Raw genomic sequence first — 13,957 nt, 5'->3', positions numbered from 1 at the left:
CTGGGTTTCCTCCGGGTGCTCCGGTTTCCTCCCACAGTCCAAAGATGTGCAGGTCAGGTGAATTGGCCATTCTAAATTGCTCATAGTATTAGGTGCTTTAGTCAGAAGGAAATGGGTCTGGGTGGGTTTCTCTTTGGATGGTTGGTGTGGACTTGTTGGGCCGAAGGGCCTGTTTCCACACTGTAGGAAATCTAACACATCTAATCTAAACTAGTCTACATGGAAAAGGCCTCTCAGATGATCAATGGTTTCTTTATTTGGTTAAGATGTGACCCTCACTGACAAGGCCAGTATCAGTTACCCTTCTGTAATTGTCTTCTTGAACTGCTGCATTCTATGTGAGGTAGTACATTCACGATTAAGAGCATTTTAAGAGCACGTTCTAATTTTTTGACCTAGCAACAATTAGCTATGGCAGTTTAGTTCCAAGTAGGGATGGTGTGTGAGACTTGGAGATCAACTTGCATGTGGTGATGTTCTCCTGCATCTGCAGCCTTTGTTTTCTAGATAATATAAATGCTGTTCAAGGAGCTTTGGCAAGTAATTGCAGTGGCTTTTGGAGACCGTACACAATGAATTCTTTGTATCGAAGTATAACCATACTTGAAGAGATCCTTCAAGATATACAGTGCAGAAACAGACTTTTCATTCCAACATGTCCAAGCCAATCAGATATCCTAAATAAATCTAATCCCGTTTGCCAGCATTTGGCCCATATCCCTCTAAACCTTTCCCATTCATATACCCATACAATTAGAACTCTTCTGAAACTAGAATCAAACTGCATTATCTGGTTTTGTACAAAAGTTGCTTGAAATTGTAATAGAATAATATGTCATGTCGCACAAAGAATGTTTGGTATTTTCTTTTAGATCCTTGAGTATGTTTCGTGACTTGAGCCATACAAACCAGGAGGTTGTAGTTTTGATAACTCACCTTTGCTGAGATCACATAGCTTGTATCTTGACACAGTGCAAGTTGTCGGTGGGTTTGGATCAGAATGCTACAATTCATGAAAGCAAGGAGGAAAAAAGTCAGCTAGGACATCTGTCTTTGGATGCACATGTGCATCAATCAAATCTTGCACACAAACATTGCAAACTGATTAATAATCTAACCAGCTAAAGGCTGGCCTCACTCAGGAATAATGATTACTTGGGCATGCCATTAATTGAGCCTTATTTCAGCCAGGAGTTGTTGGCTTCAGGACAAGACAAGTAGAAAGAAGACTGGCCAGCAAAAACTATAATCATGCTGTCATTTCCATTTGTCGGAATATCTCTGAAACAGTTTTATAATGTTATTTTCTAGTTCTACCTTTGTTCATACTGCAGTACCTTTTCTGTAACTCAATCACGGTGTATTTGCAATTCCCACAAAATTTTAAATAGTGAATACTTTGTTCAATATGGCAACAATTAACTGTGGCAGTGAGTGATCTGTAAAGGCAGTGACATAAAAGTGATTTCCTACCCTTTACAGAAACTGATAAAGTCACAGGTCACTCGACCTCCCTTTGGACATATTGGCTACTTCTGACAGCAAACCATTTGGCATTTATGTTACCATTCAAGGTGGCTAGAGAGGCAGAGATCAAAACTGTCCCTTTTAGTTGTGGTTATTCACATTAACAATTTCTTGCTGACTTTGAAGCTGAACTAGCTGTAAATAAATGGACTATTTTTTAAAAATCTAAATACCATGTAGACGCGAACCCAGGAAAAGAATAAGAAGGCCAGGTGAAACTGTTGACAGCTTGCCTTTGTTACAGTTGATGTGAGGTTTGTGTAAACAGTCCCATTTAAACCTTTTTCCAGATTGTTATGCAGTTGTGAATAGACAAACAATGCCATAAATGGGTTTCTGTGTTTATTAACATTTTAATCGCCTGTGCTTTTGTTTACACAGGCATGACATTTAAAACAAAATATTTTGTATTCAATTTATTTTGTTTTGTATTCCTTACTCCTGTTCTTTCCTGGATTAGAGAAAAAGGAAATTGTGAACAAATCCAAAAATTAGCATTAACACCTCAAGCTTCACAGTTCTTTCATTGTGTGCCAGTCAAACAAAAGCCCTAATTAAAAAGCTTTATATCTGCAACCTCACTTTAAAACTTGATGCATCATTCATTTAATAAAGATAAATTCACTTCATATAAAATACATCAATGAATACATTGTGTCAGGATTATCAAAGAATTGTTAGGCCCATTATAGGTTATTGTTAATTGACAAACACAAGGTTTGTGGGTAGAGAGAGATTCTGATCTTCCAAGGCTACTTTTGAAAATAATAGTCACATATTGATTTTTGTTGAAGCCTTTATTTGAGTTTGTGCAGATGATTGTGAGCTGCATTAAAACACAGGCACAATAATGTTTGAAAATTGTCATGACTGCTATTTGACTGGCAGTTTGTAAAGCAAACCCATGATCAAGTGAGAAATAAATACCACATATTTTCAGAAGATAACAGATACAGGACATGATAGAAATTCACGGAATGCAGATGAGGCAACTCTTTAGTTGACTAGTAGTAGCTGGCAAAACTAGCCCTTTTAAGAACTTTTCATATTAAGTGCCAGAAAACCAGCCAACGTTTATCCTACAACCAAATCAATAAAACAGATTGTCTCACAAACAGCATTGGCATAAATGATCAGACAATCAAGTTCAAAGCCTTGTTTCCAATGTTATAGCAGTGATTGCTTGCATACTTTGGGATCTTTCCAAGAATTTATTAATTCATAAACAATAATTTGTTTAGAATGGCAAGTGGCGATGTATGATCTATAAAGGTCTTTATGAACAATGGGCAGATTGTTGCCAAGGAGGCATCTCCTATCTGTACCTGTGGTTGAAGAGCTGTTGCTGTTGTTCTGAGTTCTTGCAAGTGGGTGAGCGAAAGATCCTTGAAATGTCAGACTTCACGTCATCTATGAACCAGATGTGCAGTTGCCAACACTTTGCCTTTGCAGCCCTGTATTCACTAGTCAGATTTGTATCCACAACCTTTTAGCATCAAACGCCTGTCAAAGCAAAGTGCGCCTACATCCTGATCCCTATTGCTGACCAAGGACTAGTATTGCAAAACCTTAGAATTTCGCATTATTGTGATATTTAGCTTAATTCTGCTATATTTAATTTAATACTTCAATTTAGAAGTCATAGAAATTGCAGCACAGAAGGAGGTCATTGTGTCTCTGCTGGTGCTAGTTCCTCAAATTGGAGTTATTTACTCTAATTCCATTTCTCTCATACATCCTTTCATATACATTTTTTTCAAGTACTTGCACAAATTCCTTTTAAATAATGCCCTAGACTGAGCTTCAGTAGTCACTCATGGTAGAACATTCCATATTGTAATAACAGGCTGTGTGAAGCCACTTCGAGCTTCTCCGTTTGATCTTATTATCAATTTGTCAAGCACTAGCAAATCATTCAGTATTTATCCTTGGAGAAGCTATTTGTAATTTTGAAAATCTCTTAAATTCTTCCCTTTACTTTCTTTGTTGTTGTGAAAAATAAAAACAAATTCTCTTCATAATTATAACTTGGAATACTTTTCTATAATGGATTGCAAATAGCTGCACACAATTTCCAACAATAATATTACCAATCTTTTGTACAAATTCAACACAACTTTGTTCCTTTATTTTCACTGCTGAGGCGTTTTAAAAAAAAAAGATGTTTTTCTACCTTTACTTAAAAAAAACTTCATAGCTTTAGTTTCTGTAATTTTACATTCTGAATCTTACAATCCTTTTTTAAAAAATCTACTGACTTTTGCATTGAATTGAAGCTGCCAACTATCATTTATCTTATTTCATTTGTTACATTTTTCTTAATTTCACCTGTAAACTTCCATATTTAATCTGATTTCTCTCATTTAGTATGTCAACAACTCTGGTAAAATTTGTTTAGTGTCTAGGTTTGGATCAGTTATTAAATGAGAAAAGTGCATTCCCAATAAATGGTAAATACTGTAGGTTTAACTATAGTTCAGTATAAATTTAGCTAAACTGAACAGTTTTCATGATGTGAATGTATAATATTATTAACTATAGGAATCTATAATATGGAATCATTTCCTTCTGTATTTTTGCTATAATGAGACTTGGTGCCAGTGTTTAAGATACTCCGATCACATTTGTCAACCCAGGCTTGATGTCGAGATCTCCCTAATGATCCATCTTAATTCCAACTTGCATCTTCCCAAGGAGGATAACAGGCACTCAACCCAATCAGGTTTTCTATTACCTTCGCATTGATTAAGTCAGACATTTCAGCTCAGTTTCTTAGTGAGACCTTATCTTAAAATACAAGGTTGTTTTGGTACTTAGTATATTCCTTTCAGAAATCAAAGCAGTCAGATTTTTTTCCATATCAAGAATCCGAGTTCCACAGCCCCAATACACCTGAAAGAGCAGAGGGAAAATTCAGGGTATTGGAAATCAAGTTATTGTAAGAAACTGAATATTGAACAATGTAGGAGCTTCAGAGAACAAGGAAATAAAATACAGCAAAGTACTGGCCACATACAAAAATTGAGATGGGTACGAAAGCTTGTGAGGGGAAAGAACTAGATGCTAAACATAAAAGTACAAACATTTTTAGAGTTTTGAATAATGCTTTGCTGTATGAGGTGTGTCTTTAGCACAGATTTCACATTCCTAGTCAGGTCAAACTGTCGAGCTGTTATTTTTACCTATATTAATTGATTTATTAATGTGGAGTGGTGGCATAGTGGTAATGTCATTGGATTAATAATCCAGAACCCTAGGCTGCTGTTTGGAGAGCATGGGTTGGAATCCTACCATGGCAGATGGTGAAATTTGATGCAATGACTTTTTGCATTGAAAACCTAGTCTAATAGTGACCATGTACTGCTATCATAGAATTCCAACAGGTTCACTAATGGCCTTCCCAAAGCAAATCTACTTACCTGGCCTGCATGTGACTGCAATATGGTTGACATTCACTGACATATTTACATACATAGAAGTGATTGCGTAATTAATTCATTTTTTGTGAAAGTGTTTGGGGACATGTCTGAGACATATGATAAGATACAATATTTCTTCTTAACTTAATGCTTAAAATATGGTCCAGCAAATGTATTTGTCTTGATTGAGAAAATGAAAATATGTGTCACTCAAACTGCAGAGAAAAGAACCTGACCTGACTGTTGGCATGTCTGATTGCTTAACCGGACTGTAACAGCTCTGAAAGGCAGCTCATTATTACCTGTTCAAAAGCAATTAGAGATGAGCAAGAAATGCTGGCCTTGCACGTTTATTTTTTCAGATATCATTAAATTTCATGTGAAAGCAGAGGCATTTGAAGCAGTTTAGTTGCTGTACACCTTCTGTTTCCCTGAGCAAAATTATGAATTTTGTGGATTTTTTTCCCTTACAAAGAATTGAACTGAGTGAAACCAGGTATTACTCTTGCAGCTTTTGGTCTCTTACTATATCCTTGCTCATTAGAGAACATCAGGGACCTGCAGTGCATAAAATCTGCAATAAAGCTGAGTGCCTATCAGCATGAAGTGAACAGATTATTTGACTTAGTTCTGACAGGCAATTACTTAATTTTTACACGTGTCATCCTTCATTTCCTGATGGAAGACTACAATTCACATGCTTTATACTGAAATGCAGGAAGATTACAAGCTTCCAAAGTTTACTTACCCATCTCTTTTTTTTTGTTTATCCACCAATAAACTAATTGTCAGATTCACTCAGTGTAATGAGTAAGAAAACTACAATTTAATAAAATATTCATTTTTTTATGCTCTGTTGACTATGATAGATGTGACAAATTTGGCTGAAAACTGCTTAAACAATTGTTACTATTGCAATTGGCAGAAATTTCCCCTCTAAGCTTTGAAGAAAAAAAAATGTAAAAATTGGAAGGAAAGAGAAAACAAATGTCAACGTTCCAAATGATGCCATTTTCCAGTGACTGCCTTCAATCTGCTTCCACTCTCTCCTAACTCATGTTGCTTTTCTGCTGATTAATATCCTGTTAGAGTCTAAGTGTCTTTGCTAAGTCTGACTGACTTCATCAGGCATTCCTCAGTTCTCAAGCCACCCTATCCTTAACAGAAAAGAGTATTAAAAATCTCCACTATTGCAATAAAGGAATAATGCTCTGAATTGACTTGTGTCCCTGGCACAATCTTTAATTCCTTACAGTGTTGGATTTCAGCACACCACTAATAATTGTTTTACAAAGCATTACGAGTTTGTAAAAAATATTATATTTGGAATTTCAGGTAAAAAGAACAGTTAGAAAAACATTTAAAATTCATTTAGCATGTTATGATGAAACTAAAAAACACACTACCTTGCATAAATGATTTTCTTCCTAGAGTGTTTGACTGTGTTTAGGCTTTATCTACAGTGAATTACTCCAATTTGTAGTGTTAAATAAGATAGATATTAGGAAAGCATGTACTTTTTTAAAAACCTTGTGTGTGTGTATATATAGGATTGTAACCTCACTTGTCACAATCAAAGTAAGTGCCATATGTTGTAAGAATTTTGAATTTATTATGCTCATCAGGGAAATGGATGCCATTTTGAATGAAAGACTTTTCAAGTTTATTGAATCTGGGTGGAATTTGATATCCTCCCTTGGTGGGTGGGCACTTAACCAGGCAGGAGGGCTGCAGATGGGTACCTTGCCACCTTGTCACCTTCCTGTCTCAGCAGTTAAGTGTGTGGGAATTAATGTAAGGGGGAGACAGGACGCCAACTTGTGGGACTTTTCAGATTACGTCTCCGGGACACCTGCAGTAAATAACCACACTGTCCTGTGACTGACCACTTCAACTCCCCCTCCCATTATGCCAAGGACATGCAAGTTCTGGGCCGCCTCCACCACTAAATCCTAGCCACCCGACGACTGGAGGAAGAACACTTCATCTTTCACCTTGGGACCCTCCAACCAGATAGAATCAATGTTGATTTCACCAGTTTCCTCTTCTCCCCTCCCTACACCTTATCCCAGATCCAACCCTCCAACTTAGGACAGTTCAAGAGGGCGGTACCACCTGTCCATCATCTTTCCCACCTATCCGCTCCATCCTCCGCTCTGACCTATCACCATCATCCACCCCCACCTTCATCTACCTATCGCATTCCAGGCTACCTTCTCCCCAGCCGCACACCCACTCTCATTTATCTCTCAGCCCCCTTGGGCCATCTCTCACATTCCTGATGAAGAGCTTATGCTCGAAACGTCGACTCTTCTCAGATGCTACCTGACCGGCTGTGCTTTTCCAGCGCCACACTTTTTGACTATGATCTCCAGCATCTGTAGTCCAAAAAGCAAAACCTGGAATGTTTATTTGCAGTCATTCTAAGAAGCATCAAGAAAAAAGTGCTCATTGTCATTGCTGCTGACAACCAAACCTCCCCCACATGACCACCTTTCTACAACTCACCTGTGCTTGGGTCTGTGTTGTCCTCGAGCCAAGATTGATAGAACATCACTAGAAGACACCAACTTCCCAATGACCTGATCAATCATTGAAGAGATGCCAGTCTCTGATTTATTGGAAATTTTTGGCAGGTAGGACACTTAACTCCAGGAGCTTTACTTCTGGGATAGGCCCAGAACTGTATCAGTGTTATGCATTCTTCAGTCAGTCATATGGCCAGATGCAGGGTAAATAATGTTCCAATTCTTTCTTTCCTAAAACATTGCAACAGTGTCATTCTCTTCAGTCCCATTGTATCAATATGACTTTTTAAAATATAAAGACAGGTATATGAGGTTAAGGATATTGAAACAGGTTTGGGGGCTGAATGTGCCCTACTCCTATTCCTATGAGTGAGTTGAAGAATTTCAATTTCACTACCCTATTCATGAGGCCATTCCTATGACTGATTATTGATTGTGTGATGGAAATGGAAAAGAAAATTCATCATTGTGGCTGCCAATTCACTATCTGTCCATTTTGTGTTATTAGCATATACAGGTGCCAATTTCACTCCTAGTGTGTGGTCATCTGGTATGAATCCACTACAGATCAAAAAGAAGAAAATTTCCTCATTGACCTGGATGCAACTGTCTTTTATGAAATGAGTTTGGGCTGTCTCAGCACAGTTCCTTGTACTTACTGGTCTATGTTGCAAAACTGCCTATAATTCAGTACAAAATTGGCACTAAATTGCCAGTCTCCAAGAGATTACAAAGATATCGCTCTATCTTGAGAGCAAGCTGTCAGACAGAATATGCTCTCAGACTGAGAATGTGGGTTGTGAAGGAGGGGACTTAAAATCTGTGAGGATGAATTCCTCCTGTGCTGTGTGTCATGAAACTGTAAACAAATTTAACTGGCTTGTGATTTTCCTATGTATGAAATCTTCCTACATCAGGGAGAGAATAATACATTTTCAAGTAGGATTTTAAAAGAAATATTTGAAATATGTGGTCATTATAGAAATAGTACTTTACAAATCATTTTACAAGTCATCTTTTTTTTTGTTTTTTTTTGTTGAGTTGCAGGTCAGTCTTTGATGACCTGTGCCTCAGCACCATGGAGCAGCACCTTGTACACCTCCCACTTAATGGGCTGAAAATGTTAGAGTCTCTGCAGAGTTGGTTATAAATAACATACAGTTATCATGAAAGTGTTACCTTTCTATTAAGCTAACATTTTCTGTATTATGCAGAAGCTTTCAAACCCCCCAGAGGTCCCAGCTTGAAAAGACAAAGTGGTTATAAAGTAACACTTACAATTGTAAATAATAGTAGGAGAGGATCCAATTTGCATTGTACAATGAATCACAGTTTATAAAGTCCCACTCTAAGTGAGGATCACCCACTGTTCTGCCAATTTGAAGTTTCGACTGATTGTTTCATACTGTAGCTTGTAGAATATGATTCAAGTTTATATTCTCTGCATAATTTATCATAAGCATCATGTTAACCCTCCTGAATATTTGAAATATTGAAGGTAGAGATTGTAAAAATTTAAATTAATGCCGTGACCTCCCTTAATTCTTAGCAACATAGTCCATTTTACTGGTGGATCTCAATTCAACGTGTTCACATTGAAATTTGTTGTCTTGGAGGAAAACTGGTACGCAAGATGTAATTTAGGAATCCATTCATCTTAAAAAATACATCCACGTCCACTTTAGTTCAGTACTGTTAAGGCATCCCTAGAATTGCACAATATAGCTTTTAAGCTTGTTTGTGGTAGTATTTGTTTTATGTTTAATGTTTGTTTTAAGACTTGCAAAAGAAATTGGTTCACTATGGACTAGGTGCCAATGTGCTTACTTCATTCAATACTTATCAAATGAACAATCCAATTTCTAAATAACAGCAATAATATCTTCATATCACCAGATGGGCATAAGCAAAGTAGCTTTTGTCTTTTTTATGTCGACTTTGAGAATGAACATAAAATGTGAATTTTGTTTTAAACCCAGTTCTAAGCATTTATGATATATTACAATTGCATGTAATATATTTCTTTATTTCACCTTTACTGACTTCATTGGGATAACAGGTAATAAAGGTGACTGTGATCTGAATTGAAAATGTTTGACACCACATATTGTTACTTCTGCCAAGCTTGCTCCTGTTGATACAGGGTTATTTTTGTGTTAAGGTAAATGTGTGAATGAGGTCAGAAATGTACATATCGGCGATGCTTCATGCAGTTAAATATTGTGCTGATCGTATCAAAGGAAGCTGACGCATAGTGAATGGTCAGTTGGGTGAGGTACCGTTGTATAACTGGCTGTAGTCAAACTGTATCTCAACAAGGAAACCAATAACTTTAGATTGGGGTTATAAATACTATCTAGTTTTGAAATTTGTGGGGAATTCTTTATCTGTGAGAATACTGGTATAATAGTCCTCTTGCTAATTAAATTATCCTATAATTATAAACATAACAATAGTGAACCTGCCAGAAATAAAAGAAAAATTAAGATCAAAAACAAACTCGGGAGCTTTAGTCATAAGGCAGTTAATATTTTGTTGGTAGGAATACACAAGAATATTGAGAAATATAAAAAATAATATCCAAAAGTTAACAAATTGATTTGTGGGATGTAAACTGTTTTTTACATTAAATTATGAAGATTAGGATTGAACGGAGCAGAAGAATATTTTTATACTTTTTCACCTGTGAAGCATTTAAGGGAACTAAATAAACTGAATTGTCACAACTTTCCATACCAAGAGATAAAACTACTTGGTTTTGTTTTATCTCCTTATCCGCTACTGACTGTAAACCTAGGAAGCAGTTTAGAGCTGTATTTTACAAACCTAATCAGATTTTTCCAAGTGCTTTCCCTTTGAACGGATAAAGAGGAGATCCTGCTCTGAGGACTTGGTGACAGCTTAATTTTCACAGCTGAGTTTCTCTCTGCTCACTGGCAGTTGTTTAATTACAGGCTTTCAGGGAGGCCACTGGGCATACATTGAGGGGATCAGTGCTTAAACCCTGTCATTTAGTCAGAATGAGTGCAGATAGAACAAGGAATCTGGAAATTTTCACTGCAAGGTGTGAAGTGGACTGTCTGAGTCCCAGTGAGCAGATAATGACAGATGCATTTTAGAGCAAGCTGGGACTGAATGGTGCCCAACTCTGTTTCTGTCAGAAAAGTGATTATTTTTGTCACTCAACAATAATTTTTTGTGCTGCTTTTCCTTTTTTCTTTCTTCTCTCGGTAAATGGTTAGGTATCTATGAGACCCCAGGTGGGACGATTCTGCATGAAGCTCATATGGACATTGAGGCCTTCACCATGGACAAGGAAGTGAGGAAAATCAAACAGCAACTGTCACTGAAGTTTTCTGAGCAGCTGTACAACGGTAAGCAAGGAAAATTGTGGAAAATAATCAAATTTAAGGGCTAGAAAGCTTTTAAGATAACCCAGTCAAGCTACTTAAACTTCAGTTCTATTGGTACGTATTTTCTTCTAAAATCTATTTGAGAGACTCGAGTGGAAATCAGAGGACATAGAATTATTGGTGTTTGTCTCACATGTGCACGCCACACACAAATACATGCACACACAAACTCAACTGCATAAGGACATAACAGGTCAGATGACCGAAAGCTTGCTGAAAGTGAGGGGTCATAAGGAGGCTCTGAAAGGAGGAGAAAACAATAGAGAGATGGCAAGGTATAAGAAGGATAATTAAGACCTTGGGGCCAAAGCAACCTAAGGTAGAGGAGTAATTAAATTTGAGGATGCTCAAGAGGCCATAGTTAGAGAAATATAGATAATTTAGTTGGAAGAAATTAGAAATAGTGAGGGGCAAATCCATGGAGGAGTTTGAATTTGACTGTGAGCCAGTGAAGGTCAATAAATGTAGGTGATAGGAATATAACTTGTTGGAAATTAAGACATATTAAGACGGCAAAGTTTTGGGTCATCTCAAGTTTTTGTGGAGTTTAATTCGGGAGAACAACTGGGAGTATGTTGGAGTATTCAATCTGGTGATAAAAACATAAATGATGATTGTGGCTGCAAATAAGCTGAAAGAGATGTGAGATTGGTTAATATTACAGAGAGGAGTTGGACATTCTTAGAGAAGATGTGAATATATGCTCAAAAGTATATCTTGAGGTCAAATATGATAAGGTTTATTGTCTGGTTTATTGTCAGAGGAATGCAGCTAAGAACAAAATACTGCAAATTATGCAAATCTTGAAATAAACGTAGAAAATGCTGAAAATACTCCATGAATGTAACCGCCAATGAGAGGCTTTGGTTAGCATCCCCACCAGCTGAGCGGGAAGCTTCTGAAGTGAAGATGGGAAGGCAGGGAAGAGACAGGGAAGGCCCAGATAAATTGTTTTCACTGTTTAAAAAAGTTACATTTGTTGTGATGGGTGGATATTGGTTCTCTCAGGTGATCCATCACCCCTCCCCATCTTGGCCTGAGCTCGTCACATTGGTCTGGACAACAATGTCTAGATCATTGCCAATTGAGAATCTCAGTCAACATGAGAAAGAGGCTTAAATAGTGCAGTAACTATCAAAAATTGACCCCAGTTGCCCTCATGGAAATTAGTTCAGGATGGGGATTGTGGCAGTGAATCATTACAGAGGCAGATTGCACTAAACTTTGAGTCTGTCTGCCCTTGATATGGATCCCACTTAATTTTAAAATCCTAGCCCTCACGTCAGCTCTGGATGTCAGCAGTGCAATAATCTGTGAAGACTCTCTAAGCAGTGATCTGAGATTTTAGTGGAAGAATATTTGCACCTTTCTTTTCCTTCTCCATGTCAAGAATCATGTTTTTTTAAAAGATGAGATTGACCTAGAATAGCTCAGAATGGTGCCCCCACAACTGGAAGATGAGCAGTTCTCTGTATGAAGAATCTTTCTAATTAAACCTCCCAAAATGCATCTAACAAGTATCAGGATATTGAAGAAGTAACATGTATGTGAATAAAGAGGAATCAATGAATTTACATATTACAAGAAGGCAGTTCAGAGGAGTTATGGCAAGTGGTGTGGTGCTAATGTCACTGGACTAGTAATCTGAAGGCCAGGCCACTGCTCCAGGGATATGGATTCAAACCTGACCACTGCAGCTGAAATATAAAAGTGAGTGACAGTAATAGTAAACATGATTTCATCATCAGTTGGTGTGGAAAATCTGTGGTTCGCACGTTTTCTTTCGGGAGGGAGGTCTTCCTTCTTGACCGGTCCAGCTTATATGTGACCCCAGACTCATACTAACATGGTTGAATCAAGCCAATCCAATTCAAGGGCAATATGGCTTGCACTCCTCTTGCCAGTGACTCCCATATCCCATGAAAGAATAAATAATTTGATAAGGTCCTGCATCAAAAATTATCTTGGGGGGAAAAAAAATCATTTTGAGAATAAAATATTGGCATAGTTAGATGATTGGCTGGCTGGCTGGCTGGCTGACTGACAGGAGACAGAGAGTAGGCCTAAATGTGTAATTTTCTGGTTGGCAAGATGTAATGAAAGTGTACCTTAGGAGTCAGTGCTGGGACCTTAACTTTTCACAATTTATATAAATGAATTGGATGAACAGACCAAATGCATGGTTTCTGAATGTACTAATTACACAAATATAGGTAGGAAAGTAAGTTGTCAAAGTGACATAAGGAGGCTACAAAGGGATAAATTAAGTGAGTGAGTAAAAACACAGCAAATGGAGTATAAAATGGGAAAATGTGAGATTGTCCATTTTGTAAGGAAGATGAGAAAAAAAGCACAGTATCTACAAGATGTACTGCAGAATTTCACCAAAGATCCTTAGACAGTACCTTCTAATCCCATAACCATTTCCATCTTGGACAAGAACAGCAGGTACATGCAACATCACCATCTGCAAGTTCTCCTGTAAACCATTCTGAACTTGCTGTTCCTTCACTACCACCAGGTTGCAATCCTGGAATTCCCTTCCTAACGGCATTGTGGGTCTACCTACAACAAATAGACTGCAGTGGTTCAAGAAGGCAGCTCACTATCATCATCTCAAAGGCAATTACGCAGTAAATACTGGCCCAGTCAGCAATATCCACGTCCAATGAGAACATTTTTTAAAATGCTACAATTTACCTCTTGCTTCAAGGATTATTTGCTTTTGTCAGTGCTCCCTGTTGTTGAAGTGAATGCTTTAAAAAGATTTAAGAACTGGTAAATCCTCCTCCTAGGGTTTAGCCAAGGTGTTTAATCCTATTGTCTTTTAAAGAGCTGCTTGAAGTTAATAGGATTTATTTTTATTAATGTTTGGATGTTGGTTACAAAGAAATAGCACAAGCCTTGGAAAAGGAAGATTGAGATCATTGATAGAAATAACTTGTTTAGACCTGGAGATCTAACCTCCGTACGTGTAAATAAGCAAACCTCCTCAGCACACACACACACATTTTCTTTGTAGTGAAGCAATTGTTCATACTGCAGTGAACTGCTACTGCACAATGTTCTT

General features: G+C 37.4%; 1 protein-coding gene across 2 annotated transcripts in view; it reads left to right on the top strand.

The window, feature by feature from the left end:
- ass1 (argininosuccinate synthase 1) overlaps positions 1-13,957 on the top strand; it is a 162,714-nt gene that overhangs the window by 128,850 nt on the left and 19,907 nt on the right. For both annotated transcript variants that reach the window (XM_043720419.1, XM_043720420.1), the window contains exon 12: positions 10,717-10,848. In XM_043720419.1, the coding sequence (XP_043576354.1) occupies positions 10,717-10,848 (132 nt within the window). The remainder of the gene's footprint in view (positions 1-10,716; positions 10,849-13,957) is intronic.

Source organism: Chiloscyllium plagiosum, chromosome 30 (genome assembly GCF_004010195.1).
Source record: "Chiloscyllium plagiosum isolate BGI_BamShark_2017 chromosome 30, ASM401019v2, whole genome shotgun sequence".
Lineage (NCBI taxonomy): Eukaryota > Metazoa > Chordata > Chondrichthyes > Orectolobiformes > Hemiscylliidae > Chiloscyllium > Chiloscyllium plagiosum.
Note: the sequence above shows the minus strand (reverse complement) of the source record. Positions and strands in the feature narration are given on the sequence as shown.